The 19,499-nt window shown below is 40.9% G+C and overlaps 1 protein-coding gene across 3 annotated transcripts in view; it reads right to left on the reverse strand.

Annotated features, from left to right (window-relative positions):
- Positions 1-2,318: 2,318 nt before the first annotated feature.
- MCUB (mitochondrial calcium uniporter dominant negative subunit beta) overlaps positions 2,319-19,499 on the reverse strand; it is a 99,551-nt gene continuing 82,370 nt past the window's right edge. For 2 of the 3 annotated variants that reach the window (XM_055434796.2, XM_088836178.1), the window contains exons 4-8: positions 16,973-17,077; positions 9,966-10,126; positions 4,876-5,079; positions 3,880-3,996; positions 2,319-2,525 (exon numbers count right to left, since the gene is read on the reverse strand). In XM_055434796.2, the coding sequence (XP_055290771.2) occupies positions 2,448-2,525; positions 3,880-3,996; positions 4,876-5,079; positions 9,966-10,126; positions 16,973-17,077 (665 nt within the window). In that variant the 3' untranslated portion in view covers positions 2,319-2,447. The remainder of the gene's footprint in view (positions 2,526-3,879; positions 3,997-4,875; positions 5,080-9,965; positions 10,127-16,972; positions 17,078-19,499) is intronic. The other variant, XM_088836179.1, reaches the window with a different exon arrangement.

Below are 19,499 nucleotides of genomic sequence, written 5' to 3' on the forward strand. Positions count from 1 at the left end.
GCAAAGATTATATAGCTCTGGTTACCTCAGAGAAGTTAGCTGATGTTATTAAAAAGTTCAACCCCTGCCACCCACCACATGCATATACACACATTTTTTTTTTTCCTTCAGTGATCAGTCAGAGGGTTTATTATTTGAATAAAATCCTCTTGTTCAGATGCAGTGGCACTGGCACCAATGTATCTGGGCACCAAAACGCCATCAAATCTGAGCTGTGGAAACAATAGGGACACAGCTGAATTTTGTTTATAGCAGTTGTCTCAGGATAAGACAACCCTTTCGTAATAAAATTAACATGCAATTTCTTTGGAATCCTTTAGGTTTGGTTTCAGTCTGTTTAACTTGGAACTTGAGTAGAAAGATCATACTCTGTGTGTTAATAAATGATCTCAATAACGTTTTAACACATATGACATCTCCCATTTGAGAAACTACAGTTTAAGGACTAAAAAAGGTCGGAATGTCCTGCCTCTGATCACTGAGCTGTCATCCCCGGTGCTCAGAAATCAGTTTCACCTGTCACAAAAAAAGTACAATGTGATCTACACGCAGCTCCTTCTCTGAAGAATTAAACTCCATTTTAAAAGTAAAGTCTATTTTACTTTGTAAAGTAGGATGATACTAATCAAAGGGCGCTGTCTTTACTAAGAATTCATTCATTTTTCACATGACAAATTTTCTGAAGCTCTCAAGACACAGAAGTATTCTTTGATAATTGTCTTTCACATCCTCTTTCAGAGGTCAGTAAAATTTTTCTGTACAGAGCCAGAGATGAACTGTGTTTGGCTTTGCAGGTCATGCTGTCTGCTGCAATCAAACCTTGATGCTATATTGTGAGAATAGCCATAGACGATGCATCAGTGTTCATACTTGTGTTCCAATAAAATTTTGTTTACAAAAACAAGCATAGGTGTTAGTTTGCCAACCTCTGCTCTAGTCTACCCCTCTTCCCAGGTTTTCCTTTAGACTGTTTGAGAATTCAGAAGCCATCCTTTCTCTTTCCTATTCCCAGCTTTCTCCTAGCTCTACCTGAAAATGCCATAGACACCTGTCTCTCTCGGGTATGTCATAGGGGCCAGGCATTCTTCTTGTTGCTGGGGATGGAAGCATCAGTGAATTCAGTACAGCAAACGGCACTCCCAAGAGGTAAGGCCCACCTTGCCCAACTGGTTTCTCTTAACCTTCATTGTACTGATGGTCTTGTCCCTTCCTGGGAACAGGGTTCCTCAAAGGCAGAACATGTCCTAAGTGCCTGTCATAAGTGCATCTTCTTAGCTTGTTAATAAAACACTTAACATACTGCTGATCCAGACTCTCCGGTTTCAGAGATACTGATACAGACTAGGACCTGGATCACTGGGTGTTTGGAGTTTGCTCTAATTAAGTGTTTGAGGTTTGAATCTGGTCTGACTGAAAGGTATACCCTTAAAACAGTGTTCTTTTTCCTAAAGCAGATCTCAGTATCAGGGTGTCATCATTACCCTCTGTCCCATAGTCAGTCACTGAAAAGGTGACATCCTAGGTAATGGATTAAACACCATGAGTTGTACGTTTATAAAGGTTTATGATCTACTCTGAGTAGGTGCTTAAATCTTTTCTAGCTATGTCCACCTGGGCAAATTAACCATGCTAAAGCTTAGTTTCCTTATTGGGATTAAAAACAGCAACCTCATAGGATTATAGGATTACAAATAATTATATATAAAGTGCCTAGAACAATACTTGACAACAAATGATAAATAGTAACTTAAGTAAATATTAAGATGAAACATTTCAAGTGACATTTTATAATAATTTTAACTCTACTGAATGATAAAAATCTTCCAACTACTGTGAATTAAAAATAAATCAATGACCAGATGATTTTAAATGAAGCCTAAGAAAGGGAACCTCATGCGACGAGTTGACTCACTGGAAAAGACTCTGATGCTGGGAAAGGTTGGGGGCAGGAAGAGAAGGGGACGACGGAGAATGAGATGGCTGGATGGCATCACCGACTCTGTGGACATGAGTTTGAGTGTACTCCGGGAGTTGGTGATGGACAGGGAGGCCTGGCGTGCTGTGATTCATGGGGTTGCGGAGAATCGGACACGACTGAGCGACTGAACTGAACTGAAGAAAGGGAACCCAAGCACACTGACCGTTTCACGTCCGCATGGGGAGGAACATGGGAGAGGCTGACAAAGCTTCTTAAATGCTGAACTGTAACAGCAGCAGCTTTGATTTTGATGGATGCAGCCCAAATCTTTCCAGCAGTAAAACCTCAACAAGCCATGAAAATCCACATACCGAAAATCTCAAATGAGAGCATCAGAGAATATTTGCAAGCATTTTTTTATTAACAAGAGATTGAAACAGTCAAATGCAAATGAACTATGGGATTCAAAGAGTTCCAGTTGCAAAATAAACACTTAATGGAAAAATTCACTGACATTAAAAACGTAAGGTTACTTCTTTTCATCAAGTTCCTCTACTTGCATCCGCAAATAGACAGAGCGGCGCACGTGTCTCAGGGCTTTGGTGGCCTGTCCAAGGGAAGAGGAGGAGGCACTGATCAGAGAGAACCACAAGCATATCAGATTACTGCTCCAAGGAGTCATAACTTTACCATCTCCTGAGGTCAACACACAGATCGAAACTACCAGTGGCAACTGCCTACAATATTTCAACTTATGTGGACTTTTGTAAGAGTTTTATAGTATGAGTTTATAGTATATGGTTTATATACTATATGTAGTATATAGTTTACATATAGTATATAAACTGTGAGTTTATAGTACTTTCTTATAGTTATGTTCCTTTTCCCCTTTACAGTGGTATTTCTAGCTCATGAAAAAAATAGCAACAACAAAACAACAACAAAAAAACCTCCATTAATCTGACCTGTTCAGTTCAGTTCAGTTCAGTTCGCTTCCCCTTTATCTCCGTAAAAAAGAAGAAATCTAAATCTTCAATGCCCAGTGCTGGAAACTAGTTAAAACATTCTTTAGCCTTCTTGGATTGGATCTTTTAAATGTAAGTACCCCAAAAAGCATCATTACATTTCTCCTAAGTAATGATTATATGGAATGTAAATGTATTTTTTAAAGCCTCTTTATCTCCAACTTTTGGACTGTAAATTCCTGTTATAGCTTTCCTTTTTTTTAAATTTGAGGAATGGGTAGTTTAGAAGGTACAGGTAACAAAAGATATGATGATCACTGGCTATTAGAAGACATTTTTTTCCAAAGCTTTGTTATAAAATTACTAAGAAAAATTTAAAAGCCAATGGGTCTGCTGAGAGGCCAGAGATAACAGCTGCCTAGGAATCAGATTATATGGAAGTGCCCCAGAAACAAACTTTTGGCTTCATACCCTGGTTTCCCCACTTTCCAACAGGGTTTACACCTCTGTTTTCTCATCTGAAAGAAGAAAAAGATGAAAGGAGGAATGCCATATTGATTCTGTTTTTAAGGAGAAGAAACCTGGAAAGCTTTTAGAGAGTTTAAAATTGTTTTATCAGCATGCTCACCTTCCTAAAAGTCTTATGTTCTTAATGGGTTCAGAATTTGCAACTGAGCTTGATATTGGACTTCTTTCTTTAAAAACACATCTTCACTTAGATTTCTATTGAAAACTATTATTATCTCAGTCATTTAAGACTTTTCCTATTTACATTTAAAGCTATCCCCATGTAGAATACAGATGACAAGAAAAAAACTAGGAAATTAGTATCAGGACATGTCAGCTGTTTCATTGAACAAACCAAAATACAGAGAAGCCTATGGAGGAACAAGATTTAACCTGTGTGAGTGAGCCACCGATTATGCTTCCCTGACCCTAAATTCTGGCTCCCAAATAAGACCAGCTGTATAAGATGTCATATTTGCAATGAGGTACCTTAGCAAGGTCATCTTTTAGCTTGTTGTACTGTACCACATCAAAATGCTGTTGCTTTGATCTCTTATGGAAGAAGTGAAGAAACTGTCTACTCTTTACAGCTGAGTAAGTATAATCCTAAAAAAAAGCAAAACAGAACATGCTTTAAATGAACAAATACCTCGGCAAGAAAGACACTTGTCTTAGCAACAGCAAAGCAAAGGAAGGCACATGAGTAAAATATTTGCCATCATATTTGTAGCCATCAGAGCCAGCATAAAGCAACGCAAGTGAAACATCTAGTCTCATTTGAGATCAGCTGTTCCTTTCAAAAGCAAGCAAGCAGGGAAGAGAAATCACACATGCAGGGATAGAGAAGAGGAAATGAAAAATGGACATTTTTGGCAAAACAATCACAAGACAAAGCTAAAGTTACTGGGTGGTTTGAAATATAAATTCATTTATAAACAGGGCACAGAGTACACAAATTTGATGTGTGTATCTCAATGGAGGAGTTTAAGTTGCACTTTATTTCTCTATAGAGGTTATACACATTCTCTGTGCTAATATAAATCTCCATCCTCCGGAAAAACAACAAAATTTAACAGCTGATAAGAACCTGCTGCTACTGCTGCTAAGTCAATTCAGTCGTGTCCGACTGTGCGACCCCACAGATGGCAGCCCACCAGGCTCCCCCGTCCCTGGGATTCTCCCCGTCCCTGGGATTCCCCACTGGAGTGGGTTGCCATTTCCTTCTCCAATGCAGAAAAGTGAAAGTGAAGTCGCTCAGTCTTGTCCGACTCTTAGCGACTCCATGGACTGCAGCCCACCAGGGTCCTACATCCATGGGATTTTCCAGGCAAGAGTACTGGAGTGGGGTGCCCCTGCCTTCTGATAAGAACCTAGGTAGCAGCAATTCAGTAAGTAAGAAGGGTTTTTTGCTCTTTACTTGATTTGGGTGAGGCATTATTTACAAAAGATGTTATAACTTAACCATTTTGTAAACAAACTACTTACCTGTCGAGTGACTATAAAGTACGCAAAAAAGACCATGGAGTTTGCAAATGTGATGAAGTATGTAACTGGCTCCATGATATCCCAGGAGTACACCCACCAGGTGAGCCAGGCCATCGCTCCGCCCTGAACAGACAGCATTGCTAATCCAGCCCACAGGAGTCCACTGATTTTGGCTTCTGAGCGAGCTTCGATTCTAGCTTTCATCTGAGGAAAAACCAAATGACTGTTAGTTGTTTACAGTGCACCAACTTAAAAAAAAGCAAAGGAATGAAAGTAATACACATCTGCATTAAAGAGGTAAGATTTGTGAAAAGTCAGAATTTATAAAACATGTACGTTCGTAAGTGATCACTTATTTCCAAATCAATTCATTAGTCAACCATTTTTTAAATTATAACGGTAATACCTGGTCATGGAAAAAATTTAGTACAGAAGGGTATACAATGAAAAGCTCAGAAATCATCTAAAACCTAACTAAAATTATGTCTACTTTCTTTGACCCAGCAATTTCACTTCTGTGTATCCTACAGGTAATACTTACACACACATGATTCATTATAGGTTCATTCTTTTTTTTTTTTAATTTTATTTATTTATTTATTTTTTTGCATGACAATAGTTTAATATGAACAATCAGAACTAATTAACAGTATAACAATATTTTACAACTGAAATAATTAAAATAAACTATAAAATTACTACATAAAACAGGTCTGATCTAGCTTATTTACTTTCTATAATTTCTTCAGTGCTGCAAAACCATTTCTTTTTTTTTTTTTCATGTTTTAATAAACACTTCGTCTTTTTGTATTGCTTTTTTTTTTCATCACAATAATAGAAATATAACATCATATATCACTGTAAAACACATTTCCACATAAATGCTGATAAGCACAAAATATTTTTCATCATTTACATTTTAACTGTAATAATATATGGCAGAATTAAAGCTGCATCCATCATGTGTCTAACTCACCTTGCTGTAATGAATTTTTAAATGTAATGGTTTCTGTCGCAAAGTAAAATTGTACATAATGTCTAGTGACACAGTACGCTGGTGGATGGGTGGATTTGGAAAATGGAAATGCAACTTCATTTTTAATTAGATTTATAAACTTCACCACCTCCACCTCCAGCCAGCTTCCCAACCCTCCCTCCCACCACCATTATTTATTTATTTATTTAAAATGAGGCTTTTAATTAATGTTTGACAGAGCTGATTCAGGTTGAATAGACTAAATTTCTTTAAACAAACTTACTTATACTCCAGAGTCCTTTAAAAACTTAATAGCATTTATACATTGAAGGTATTTGATTTTCTTGTAACTAGCACTTCAAATGCAACAAGCATTTGAAGCAACAAGCATTTGACCCAACAAGTAAAACTTTCTACAGTTCATAACTTTTATAAATAAATTAAATGTACAGTGAATAAGTTCTCTGAAATATTTCAATATTTCTGCAGGTTTAGTAACATCGTAAAATACATTTCAACTAAAATTCACAAATCTAAAAATCTGTTAGGCATTTTTAGGCGTTTTAAGTTGGAAATGAAGACCAATGTTACATCGTAATATGCCAATTACAAATAGTACTTCAAATAGCAAATACTACAGTTTGTCCCAAACTTTAAAAACTATTCATGAACTCAACACTGAACTATTGATGGCTATGAGAATTGTTTCCTAGCCTTTTTGAAAATTTCAACCCATTTACGTTTAAGGTAATTATTGATAAGTACGATCCTGTAGCCATTTTCTTTATTACTTTGGGTTCAAGTTTATACACTCTTTCTGTGTATCCTGTCTAGAGAAGATCCTTTAGCATTTGTTGGAGAGCTGGTTTGGTGATGCTGAATTCCCTCAGCTTTTGCTTGTCTGTAAAGCTTTTGATTTCTCCTTCATATTTGAATGAGATCCTTGCTGGGTATAGTAATCTGGGCTGTAGGGTATTTTCTTTCATCACTTTAAGTATGCTTTGCCACTCCCTTCTGGCCTGAAGAGTTTCTGTTGAAAGATCAGCTGTTATCCTTATGGGAATCCCCTTATGTGTTATTTGCTGCTTTTCCCTTGCTGCTTTTAATATTTGTTCTTTGTGTTTGATCTTTGTTAATTTGATTAATATGTGTCTTGGAGTATTTCGCCTTGGGTTTATCCTGTTGGGGACTCTCTGGGTTTCTTGGACTTGGGTGATTATTTCTTTCCCTATTTTAGGGAAGTTTTCAACTATTATCTCCTCAAGTATTCTCTCATGGTCTTTCTTTTTGTCTTCTTCTTCTGGGACTCCTATGATTCGAATGTTGGAGCGTTTAACATTGTCCCAGAGGTCTCTAATATTGTCCTCATTTCTTTTAATTTGTTTTTCTTTTTTCCTCTCTGTTTCATTTATTTCTACAATTTTATCTTCTAGTTCGCTAATCCTGTCTTCTGCCTGTTATTCTATTGTTTGTTCCCTCCAGAGTGTTTCTGATCTCATCTATTGCATTATTCATTGTATATTGACTCTTTTTTATTTCTTCTAAGTCCTTATTAAATCTTTCTTCCATCTTCTCAATCCTTTTCTCCAGGTTATTTATCTGTAACTCCATTTTGCTTTCAAGATTTTGAATCATTTTCACCATCAAAATTTGAAATTCTTTATCAGGTAGAGTCCCTATATCTTCTTCTTTTGTTTGTGTTGGTGGGCAATTATCTTGTTCCTTTACTTGCTGGGTATTTCTCTGCCTCTTCATCTTGCTTATATTGCTTTGCTTGGGGTGGCCTTTCCCTCTTCTTGCAGTTTGTGGAGTTCTCTTTATTATGTAGTTTCTTCGCTGTGTGTGGGGTTGGACGGGTGACTTGTCCGGGTTCCCTGGTTAGGGAGGCATGTGTCAGTGTTCTGGTGGGTGGAGCTTGATTTCTTCTCTTTCCTTTAGAAGACAATGGCTGCTTTTCTGGGAGCCTGATGTCCTCTGCCAGTATTCAGAAGTTGTTTTGTGGACTTTACTCCACAATCAAATGTTCTTTTGATGAATTTGTGGGGAAGAAAGTGGTCTCGCCGTCTTATCCCTCCGCCATCTTGTTCCTTCCTCCCCAGAACACTGGATTCTTATATTCCACTTGATCGTGGAGTACCTCTTCCCAGCTGCTCCAGCAAGGCGCAGCCGCTGTACCTTACCTCGGAAGAGGGGTATCTCCTCAAGGCTGCCCCTCCTGCTTTGAATGTGGATCAGCTCCTCTCGGCCCTCCGGTGCCCAAGCAGCCACCGCCTCCTGGACGTGGTACAGCTCCTCTCGGCCACCGCCCTAACCCTGGGTGCGGGGCAGCTCCTCTCAGCCACGATTCTGCACGTGGTCGGTTGCGCCGGGAGCCGGGCGTCTCCCGCGTCTGCGCCGCCGGGAGCCGGGCGTCTCTCCTATAGGTTCATTCTTAAGGGTAAAAACCCAAAAACTATCAATTTTTCATGAAGCTATCACGCAGCTTTAGTGAGAAGGCTCTCTAGGTACAGCATGGAGATCTTTCCTGGATATACCGTCAGTGAAAAAAGGTGAGATTAGTATACAACAGCATATACTCTACTGGAAAAGAGAACAAAACCATATATTTGCATTTGTACACAGATAAAGTCTGAAATGGTTCACAGTTCAGGGATATGGTACTGGGAGGACAGTAAGAGGAAAAGTTTCCATTAGCCTTTTTTTTAGATTTTTGAATCTTAACACAAGTGAAATGTATTACCAACTTTAAGTAAAGAAAAAATGAAAATGTGGATGTGCTTAGTTGCTCAGTCGTGTCCGACTCTGCGATCCCACGGACTGTAGCCTGCCAGGCTCCTCTGTCCATGGGGATCCCCCAGCCAAGAATACTGCAGTGGGTGGCCATACCCTTCCCTCCAGGGTATCTTCCCAACCCAGGGATCAAACCCAGATCTCTCACATTGCAGGCAGATTCTTCACCGTCTGAGCTACCAGGGAAGCCTGAAAATGTGGGTACACAATCCAAAAACAAAGTCCCTCTCTCTGGCATCCCCTAAGTATCCTTAGAGCTAATTACTATCGAAAGTTCTTTCAACAACAAGGTACTACTGTATAGAACAGGGGACTATATTCAATATCCTGTGAAAGTCTCTCAATCATGTCTGACTCTGCAACCCCATGGACTATATAGTCCATGGAATTCTCCAGGCAAGAATACTGGAGTGGGTTGCCATGCCCTTCTCCAGGGCATCTTCCCAACCCAGGGACTGAACCCAGGTCTTGCAGATGGATTCTTTACCAGCTGAGCCACAAGGAAAGCCCAAGAATACTGGAGTGGGCAGCCTATCCCTTCATAGCTCTATGTCCTGTGACAAACTATAATAGAAAAGAATATAAAAAAGAATGTGTGAATCACTTTGCTGTACAAGAGAACACAATACTACAAATCAACTATACGTCAATAAAACAACATTTTTTCTGTCTCCAGAAACTCTTTATTCATACACAAAGATACACAATACCTGCCTATTAAAAATCACAAATAGGAACAGAGGTTTAAAAAAATGCATTTTCCCCTTAAAACAGACTCCTGCCCCTCCTCCCTAGAAAAGTTTGTGGTTTTGTCTTTCTTCCACCACTGATTAACTTCAGATGCTAGGAAGCCATTGCTAACTTTCCAGCTGCAATTCAGTTGAGCAGAGTGGGAGCGGAGGGCCTGTTGTCTTAAAAAAACAAACAATGGTAGCGCTCCAGCTAGTGCATCGCAGTTAATCTTACACTCAGTCACTGAGACACTGGCCCGTCCGCGGAGAACGCCCAGCACAGAGTTTAAGTCCGGAGTCAGACTGCCAGAGCTCAAGTTCTCTGCCACATATTAGCTATGTACCCTCGCTGTCTCAGTTTCCTCATGCAAAGAATGAGGCTGATAATGCCGAACTCACAGGTTCACTGCGAGGATTAGCGGAGAAAGTAAACCTGTGTGAAGCATTCAGAAAAACGCTCACATGGAGCGGTTATACCAATATTGGGTATTAAAATCTCATGGACAGAGGAGCCTGGCGGGCTACAGTCCATTGGGTCGCTAAAGAGTCAGATGATTATTTACAAACAGACTCAATCAGAGATGCTTCCAAACCTGTTCGAGGGGCTGCAGCTGTCCCTTCAGGTGGTCAATTTTCTCCAGCAGATGGTGCTCTCTCTTCTTCTGAAACTCTTCTAAATGCAAGGCGGTGAACAGTCTGTAAACCAACGATTTCATGTTTTCCATCTCAGCAGCCTGCTCACTGCTCAGGTTTTCTGAGAAAAGTAGACACAAAAGAAACGTAAGGCAGTCGCCACATCTTTTCCTCAGGGAACCAAATCTGAGTCCCCGTGGCTGGCTGCCTGGGCGCTCCCCACTCCTTGGGGGGCACTGGATATCAGCCTTTATTCCTGACTCAGGTGATTCCATTCATCTCTTTCTTTCAACCTCCTAGACAGCAGGTTTAAAATTCATTATGTTTTTGTCTTTTTTTCTTTTGTAATATGACCGGCACTGTTTCTTTTTTTTTTTTTTAAAAAAAGAGTAATACAGGAAAAAGGAGTATCCATCTACCAGAACCCAGGTAAATACCTCACCTGACTTACCTCACCTGAGTTTGTAACACATCAGTTTACAGGTTCACTTTTATATCTGAGCTAACCTAAGATCCTTCTTAACCCTCAACTCTATCCAAAATCATTTTAGGGTCCACTGGGGAGGGTAGCTGGTGTACAAACATGTAAACAATATACATTTGAAAAGCAATTCAAGTGTAAGTTATTTTCAATAAGGCACAGATCTGAGGGGAATCACAGTCTCTGATTTTTTTTATTTAAATTTTTTCTTTAAAAAATTTTTAGAAATATTTTTCTTGGAGGTATCTTCAGAGAAAAGGCTGGTATCGGTGCTGGAATATAAGATCAGCCTGAATCATCTAGTTACATGAGAAAGAAAGAAAATGTTTAAAATAAAGAGGGGCAGGCAAGTCACAAGCATGGGAGCCAGTGATGTTCAAACTGTACCAGTTAGTGGGAGACCCTTCAGCTGGCTCCTGTGTCCTTATGACTTACTCCCATTCTTGTTAGCATTTCCTTATTTTCTTTTACCAACATATATATAGTTGACATAATATTAGTTTCAGGTGTACAGCATAGTGATTCTGTATTTTTACATATTATACTCCATTAAAAGTTATTAGAAAATAATGGCATAATTTTCTGTGCTGTTTTCTTGCTTATTTTATACATAGTAGTTTGTATTTCTTAATCCCCTACCGCTATCTTGCCTCTTCCCCTTACCTTCTCCCCACTGGTTACCACTAATTTGTTTTCTGTATCTGTGAGTCTGCTTCTGTTTTGCTATATACATTTGCTTTATTTTTTAGATTTAACATATAAATGATATCATATAGTATGTGTCTTTGTCTGACTAAGCATAATACTCTCTAGGTCCATTCGTGTTGCAGAAGATGGCAGAATTTCTTTTTTTTTTTTTAATGGCTGAGCAATATTCATTCTTTTTTATGGCTGAGTAAACATTCCAAAATGTCTACTGAGGTCTGAGTATATACAGCAATATTCCAATATACACACACACACATCTGCTGGTGGACACTTGGGATGCTTCTGTATCTTGGCTATTGTAACCAGTACTGCTATGAACACTGGGGCGCATGTGTCTTTTCCAGTTAGTGCTTTCATTTTTTTCCATATACATACCCAGGGTGGAACTGCTGGGGCATATGCTACTGCTAGTCCTATTTTTAGCTTTTTGAGGAACCTCCACACTGTTTTCCAAATGCCTGCACTGATTTACATTCCTACCAATAGTGCATAAGTTCCCTTTTCTCTGCGTCCTTGCCAACATTTGTTGTTTGTAGACTTTTTGATGACAGTCACTCTTAACAGGTGTGAAGTGATACTGTACTGTTTGCATCTGCATTTCTCTAATAATGAGTGATGCTGAGCATCTCTTCACGTGCCTGCTGGCCATCTGTACGTCTTCTTTGGAAAAATGTCTACTGAGGTCTTTCACTCATTTTCCACTTGCATGAAATATCTTTTTCCATCCCTTACTTTCAGTCTGTATGTGTCTTTAGCTCTCAAATGAGTCTCTTGTAGGCCGCATACAAAAGGTTAGTGTCTTTTTAAATCCAATCAGCTGCCCTATATCTTTCGATTGGAGCAGTCAGTCCACTGACATTTAAAGTAATTATTGATAAGTATGTACTTATCGCCATTTTATTACTTGTTTTCCAATTGTTTTTGTAGTTCTTCACTGTTTTTTATTTTATCTAAATCACCTCCTCCCACCCCTCTCCATCCCCTTGGCATCTGTTGATGACTCTTGCCTGAATTTGGCTGCAATATAATGATTTTTCAACTACAGCAGCCCTCCCATATTTACCAGTCAGAACCTGGCATTCTAATTATAAACATGGGCCCTCCCTTACATGTTGATTTACTTGTCTCATCATCTGTTTATTAAGGCATAGACTCTCTATTCATCCTACCCTCAGCAGTCCATAGTCACAGTTTAACTAAGAGCAGGATCCTCTGGAGCCAATATAGGTAGGAACACTAAACTACAACTGTCGAAATGCTGGAGGCCAGTGCTGACTAGTTTGAGAAATAAACACACTCACATTCATGAGTTTTATCTCCAGCAGCCCCATCAGGTTCTCACAGTGAAGGTCGGAGATCTGCTTCCAGCAGAGACAGTAGAAAATTAACCATTCTGAAATAGCCCTGAGCATGACTTTCTCTATACCTAGGAAATAACCAGTTGACCCTCAGATAACGTGGGGGTTAGGAGCACCGACTCCCCACACAGTCAAAGATCCACATATAACTTCATAGTTGGCCCTCTGTGTCCATGATTCTATGGACTCAACCAAACTGTGGACCATGCAGAACTGCAGTGCTCTGAAACAGATCTGCAGCTAAGTGGCCCACACAGTTCTAACCTGTGTTGTTCAAGGATTCACTGTGCTATGCTGCTGCTGCTGCTAAGTCACTTCAGTCGTGTCCAACTCTGTGCGACCCCATAGATGGCAGCCCACCAGGCTCCCCCATCCCTGGGATTCTCCAGGCAAGAATATTGGAGTGGGTTGCCATTTCTTTCTCCAATGCATGAAAGTGAAAAGTGAAAGTGAAGTCACTCAGTCGTGTCCAACTCTTAGAGACCCCACGGACTGCTGCCTACCAGGCTCCTCCATCCATGGGATTTTCCAGGCAAGAGTACTGGAGTGGGGTGCCATTGCCTTCTTCATCACTATGCTCTGCTGCTGCTGCTGCTGCTAAGTCGCTTCAGTCGTGTCCGACTCTGTGCGACCACACTATGCTCTACCAGAGCCTAATTTGGCCTGGAGGAAGGGCAATTAGCCAACTCCAGGCCCCTCTAACCTTCCTGTCTCATATTGGAAAGAAGAGAAAAAAAAGATAAACTCTTCTGAAGGTTACAGCACAGTAATCCTGGCCCAGTAAAAACCCTGAGATTTAATCATAAGATTAAATCTCCTCCCCAGTACCTTAGCATTACAACAGGGCTCAAGTTCTGTGCAAGATACAGACTCTATTCAAGTAAGAATTTCTGGAGAAACTTGAATGTAACAGGGGAGGGAAAAACAGGGACCCTAGAAGAAACTGAAGCCTCTGATGCCAGCAGCTATAGCAAACAGCTATAGCAAACAGGCACTATGGTCAGACTCACATAGTGCCTCACAAGAGAGACCTACTTGCTTCAGCTTCTATTTTCAATAATATCATGTCCAGCTTTCAACAAAAAATTACAAAGCAGGTAAAAGGCAAGGGAAAAAACCATCTAAAGAAACAAGGCAAGCATCAGAATCTGATATGGTAGGGATTTTGGAATTATCAGACCAGGAAATTAAGACAGATGTGATTAATATGGTAAGGCCTGTGATGGGAAAAGTAGGCAACATGCAAGAACAGGTTTGGGGATGACTTTTTAGATACAACACCCAAAGCACACAGTCCACGTAAGAGAGAACTGATAAACTCAGCTTCATTAAAACAAAACCTCTCCTCTGCAAAAGACAACGACAACCAAATGAAAACCAGTGGGAGAAATACCTGCACAATAGAGATCTGATAATGGATTGTTACCCAAAATATACGGAGAAACCTTAAAAATTAACAACATGCTTAAAAAGCGGGTCAAAGGCTTGAAGAGACTCCACATCAAACACGATATATAGAGATGTGAAATATGTTATCAGGCAAGTGCAGGCTGAAACAGTGAACTGCTGCTACTTCACACCTTTAAGAAAGGCCAAAATCCAAGACACTGGCAACACTGCTGCTGCTGCTGCTCAGTCACTTCAGTCGTGTCCGACTCTGTGTGACCCCATAGACGGCAGCCCACCAGGCTCCCCTGTCCCTGGGATTCTCCAGGCAAGAACACTGGAGTGGGTTGCCATTTCCTTCTCCAATGTGTGAAAGTGAAAAGTGAAAGTGAAGTTGCTCAGTCTTGTCCGACCCTTAGCGACCCCACGGACTGTAGCCCACCAGGCTCCTCTGTCCATGGGATTTTCTAGGCAAGAGCACTGGAGTGGCTTGCCATTGCCTTCTCCGACTGGCAACACTAAATGCTGGCAAAGACGTGGAGCAGCAGTAACTCATTCACTGCTGATGGGAATACAAAATGGTGCAGCTTGTCTGGAAGAACGTCTACCAGTTTCTTACACAATGAAATATACACATTGCATGGGCAATCATGCTCCTTGGCATTTACCCAAACAAACTGAAAAATTATGTCCACATAAAAACCTGCATACACATTTATAGCCCTTTTATTTGTAATGGTCAAGACTTGGAAACCTCCAAGATGTCCCTCAGTAGGTGAACAGATACATAATCTATGACACATCCAGGCAATGGAATAATAGTGCTCACAAGAAATGAACTGTAAAGCCATGAAGACAAGAAAACTTACAGGCATACTACTCAGTGAAAGAAGCCAGTCTGAAAAAAAAGCTACGTATTGTACCATTTCAACTATACAACATTCTGGAAAGGCAAAACTATGAAGACAGTAAAAAGATCAGTGGCTGCCAGAGGTTAGGGGTTAGGCAGAGATGAAGGAGGAGAGCACAGAGGGTTTGGGGGCACTGGAGCTATTCTGTGTGAAATGGCAATGGAATGGTGAAGCCATGTTATTATACCTTTATCAAAACCCATAGAACAAGCGGGAGATAAATCGGAAATCTGGAATTGACATAAACATACTACTATATACAAAATAAACACTATCTGCCAGGATTTGCTCAGACTTATGTCAGAACTGTACATGGGACAACAGACTGGTTCCAAATAGGAAAAGGAGTACGTCAAGGCTGTATATTGTCACCTTGCTTATTTAACTTATATGCAGAGTACATCATGAGGAATGCTGGGCTGGAAGAAGCCTAAGCTGGAATCAAGATTGCCGGGAGAAATATCAATAACCTCAGATATGCAGATGACACCACCCTTATGGCAGAAAGTGAAGAGGAACTCAAAAGCCTCTTGATGAAAGTTAAAGAGGAGAGTGAAAAGGTTGGCTTGAAGCTCAACATTCAGAAAACAAAGATCATGGCATCTGGTCCCATCACTTCATGGGAAATAGATGGAAAAACAGTGGAAACAGTGTCAGAGTTTATTTTTCTGGGGCTCCAAAATCACTGCAGATGCTGACTGCAGCCATGAAATTAAAAGACGCTTACTCCTTGGAAGGAAAGTTATGACCAACCTTGATAGTATATTAAAAAGCAGAGACATTACTTTGCCAACCAAGGTCCGTCTAGTCAAGGCTATGGTTTTTCCCGTGGTCATGTATGGATGTGAGAGTTGGACTGTGAAGAAAGCTGATTGCCGAAGAATTGATGCTTTTGAACTGTGGTGCTGGAGAAGACTCTTGAGAGTCCCTTGGACTGCAAGGAGATCCAACCAGTCCATTCTAAAGGAGATCAATCCTGGGTGTTCACTGGAAGGACTGATGCTAAAGCTGAAACTGCAATACTTTGGCCACCTCATGCGACAAGTTGACTCACTGGAAAAGACTCTGATGTTGGGAAAGGTTGGGGGCGGGAGGAGAAGGGGACGACAGAGAATGAGATGGCTGGATGGCATCACCGACTCTGTGGACATGAGTTTGAGTGAACTCCGGGAGTTGGTGATGGACAGGGAGGCCTGGCGTGCTGTGATTCATGGGGTCGCGGAGAGTCGGACACGACTGAACTGAACTGATGTCCACTGAGTCAGTGATGCCATCCAGCCATCTCATCCTATCTGTGAGACACTGAAGGTCAGGGAAGCCTGGTATGCTGCAGTTCATGGGGTCTCAAAGAGTTGGACACAACTTAGGGACTGAAAAACAACAATAAAACAAACAGCAAGTACTGTATAGCACAGGGAACTACATTGAATATCTTGTAATAATCTATAATGGAAAAGAATCTCATTCACACACACACACACACATAACTGAATCACTCTGTGGAACTCTGAAACACTGTAAATCAACTACAGTTCAGTAGTAAAATATAGCCTTAAAAACCCCATAAAATATACAACACCAAGAGCAAACCATAATGTAAAGTATGGACTTGGAGTGATAATGATGTTTCAATGTAGGCTCATGATTAAAAAGAAATGTTCCATTCTGGTGTTTACAGTGGGGGAGTCTGTGGGGAATGGGTACATTAGTATACACGACCTCTGTACTATCTGCTCAACCTTGCTATGAACTTGAAACTGCCCTTTAAAAGATAAAGTAAAGCCTACTTAAAAAAAAAAGAGTTAAAAACTATACAATGGTATTCACTTGAGTTCATGATTTTCAGGTCCACTTCTTCTTAACCCAATAATGTCATATTAGGCATTCAAGATCCTAGAACAAAGTCTTAAAAGTCTAAAAAGAGTATGTGAGACTACATTAAGCCCTGACACCCAACTTCTACTGATCATTTCTACCCTTGCTAGAAAAGCTTAAATACTGGTTCTCCAAAGCCTTCTTGGTCATTTGGTTAATTAAAAGGATTCTCAGGATAAGCCTGCTCCCTGAAAAAAGGCCCACAGCAACAGGGAAATGTTAAGATAGTTCATAGCTGTGCTTCTTACCTTTCTTAGGGCACTGTACATCATATGTTATTTTATCAATAACAAGTTTAAAATCATTCATTAGCAAAATTTCCATCAAGGTTGAAGCTGCAATTTCAGTGCCATCTGAAAATGCAAAAATATGTCCTTGTTTTAGAATAATAAGAACCATTTTTTAACATATGGAAAAATACTAATCCAGGTCTTTATAATACAGTAGTGGACATCTGTCTTTTTGGGTGGGCAGAAGCTCCCCAATACCCAATACTGTTCCCACTGGGAGTAATCCTCCCAATACTGCCCATTACACTGGACCAAGACGAACAAGCAGACACCCCATCACCCACTTTCTGTCAGGAGGGCAGGGGTCCAGATTGATGCTCCTGGTGAGACTGTTCTTACAGACAGTCATGTACAGATTCCGGGGTGGGAGGCAGGAATTCATCACAGCAAGGCCAGAACGGTGGAAGTGGAGGCTGGGGGATGGGGTGCCAGCAGCAAAGCCCATCATCCATTCCCAGGCTAACTTCTTCACCCACGTCCTTCTGCGGCTCCTGCCCTCTTCTGAGCCTGGCTTTCTGTCAGTTCCAATCAGAAAGCCTGCTGACACACTCCTCAGCTCAGCCAGTGTCCATCTCTGTGGCTTATGGCCAAACCCCTGACTGCAGGTGGAGGAACGCAGGTAGTAACATTTTTAAAAAGCCCACCTTGCTCTTGTTTTTTTCGAACTTGCTTTGTGGCTCAGCTGGTAAAGAATCCACCTGCAATGTGGAAGACCTGGGTTTGGTCCCTGGGTTGGGAAGACCCCTGGAAGAAGGGAAAGGCTACCCACTCTAGTATTCTGGCCTGGAGGATTCCACAGAGGTCCATGACGTCACAAAGAGTCGGATACAACTGAGCAACTTTCACCTTCCCTGGTGGCTTAGACAGTAAAGAATCTGCCTGCAGTGAGGGAGACCCAGGTTCAATTCCTGGGTCGGGAAGATCACCTGGAGAAGGAAATGCAACACATTCCAGGATTCTTGCCTGGAGAATGCCATGGATGGAGGAGCCTGGTGGGCCACAGTCCACGGGGTCGCAAAGAGTCAGGTGCGACTGAGTGACTAACACTTTTCTTATTTTTAATTACTAAAGGTGAGTGATTTGTATTGTTTAAACCACCTCAAACCACCAGCACACCGGGCTCCCTCCCTTTCTAGCTTAGGAAAGATGAAAAGAGGCAAAATTGTGTAATATCCTAGGAACATTTCAGAAAAAAAAAAAAATCTCCAGGAAAATTTAAAAGTCAGTGTGCTTCGCACAGCTTCCTATCTAGCCTAGCTGTTGTTATATTTTTGAAGTTTAATGTAACCCAGGGGTTAAGATTCAAACTCACTGAATAATAAGCAAAAAAACGTGCTGAGAGGGGTTTCTCTATCATTATTCTTTCCGAATAGTCTATACATAATTACCTGATATAAAGTCTAAGCTGTATATTTTCGCCTGGCCTGGCATCTGCTTGGCTGCATTCAACCAGAGACGTTTCAGCTACACTAATACTCATGGTAAGAGTAACACTGCTGGTAAAATCAGGAAGAACCCAGATGCCTGCCTCCTGTCTGGCTCTCAGCAGTTCTTTTGTTCCAGAAGGCAGCAAGTCAAGTCTGCACCTGGGTCTGTTCCTAGAATTTGGCTGTTTGGGTTTCTGTTCATCAGCTGGGGTGAGATCATCTTCCCAGGAATTGCCAAATAACTCAGCCCACGTTATGGGCAAAACTGTGACAAGCTTAGAACACTCTTTTCAAGCCCAAATTAAATGCCGGCAAATTCCACCCACAGAGCCTCTTAAAAAAAAAGATCAGCAACACGCCAAATCCGCTTTATCTGATTTGCAAGTGTCATTTAAAAATTTACATTTAAATGACTTCAAACCTGCTCTTTAAAATATTATAGTAAAAAGAAATCAGCTGAGTATGATTTCTCAGTTGACGTACTACATTCTCCTTTATACTAATACAGGATCAGCTAGAGACGGATATGAAACACTTTTAAGGAGCTCATGATACAGTGATGAATTTTTCACCTATTCTTGGGCAAGTACTGATATGAACCCCAACAAAGTGTTTTCACTCAGTCCAAAGAGCACCTTTACTCTAAGAATTCTGGTGTTTTTCTGGTGCACACTCCAGGCGAGCACTGTGTTTGGTGCCCTTCTGAATTCTACCTGTTCTGAGGAAGGCAGGCCTTTCCCCATAGGGAAGGCCCAGGGGATCTGGTGTTCCTGTGACTGGCAGGAATATGTCCAGTCAAGGATGAAGTATTAGGCCATTGTGGCCACGGGGCTAAATCTTTGTTTCTCTGATCTTGGTTTTACCAGGAAGAAACTCCCCTTCCAGTTGAATCCAAAGTCCTTCCAACAACCTACATGGAGACTTTCCCTAGTCTGCCCTACCCCTCCTACCTATATCCAGCTCCCTCCCTCTATGGCTGAGGATGGAGTTAGCTCCCACCTGAGGGTCTCTGTCTAGAAAGCTCTTCTCCCATCCCTGTCATATCTCTTCAGGTCTTC

This window comes from Moschus berezovskii, chromosome 5 (assembly GCF_049115385.1).
Source record: "Moschus berezovskii isolate FMDL1 chromosome 5, NW_MosBer_1.0, whole genome shotgun sequence".
NCBI classification, from domain to species: Eukaryota; Metazoa; Chordata; class Mammalia; order Artiodactyla; family Moschidae; genus Moschus; species Moschus berezovskii.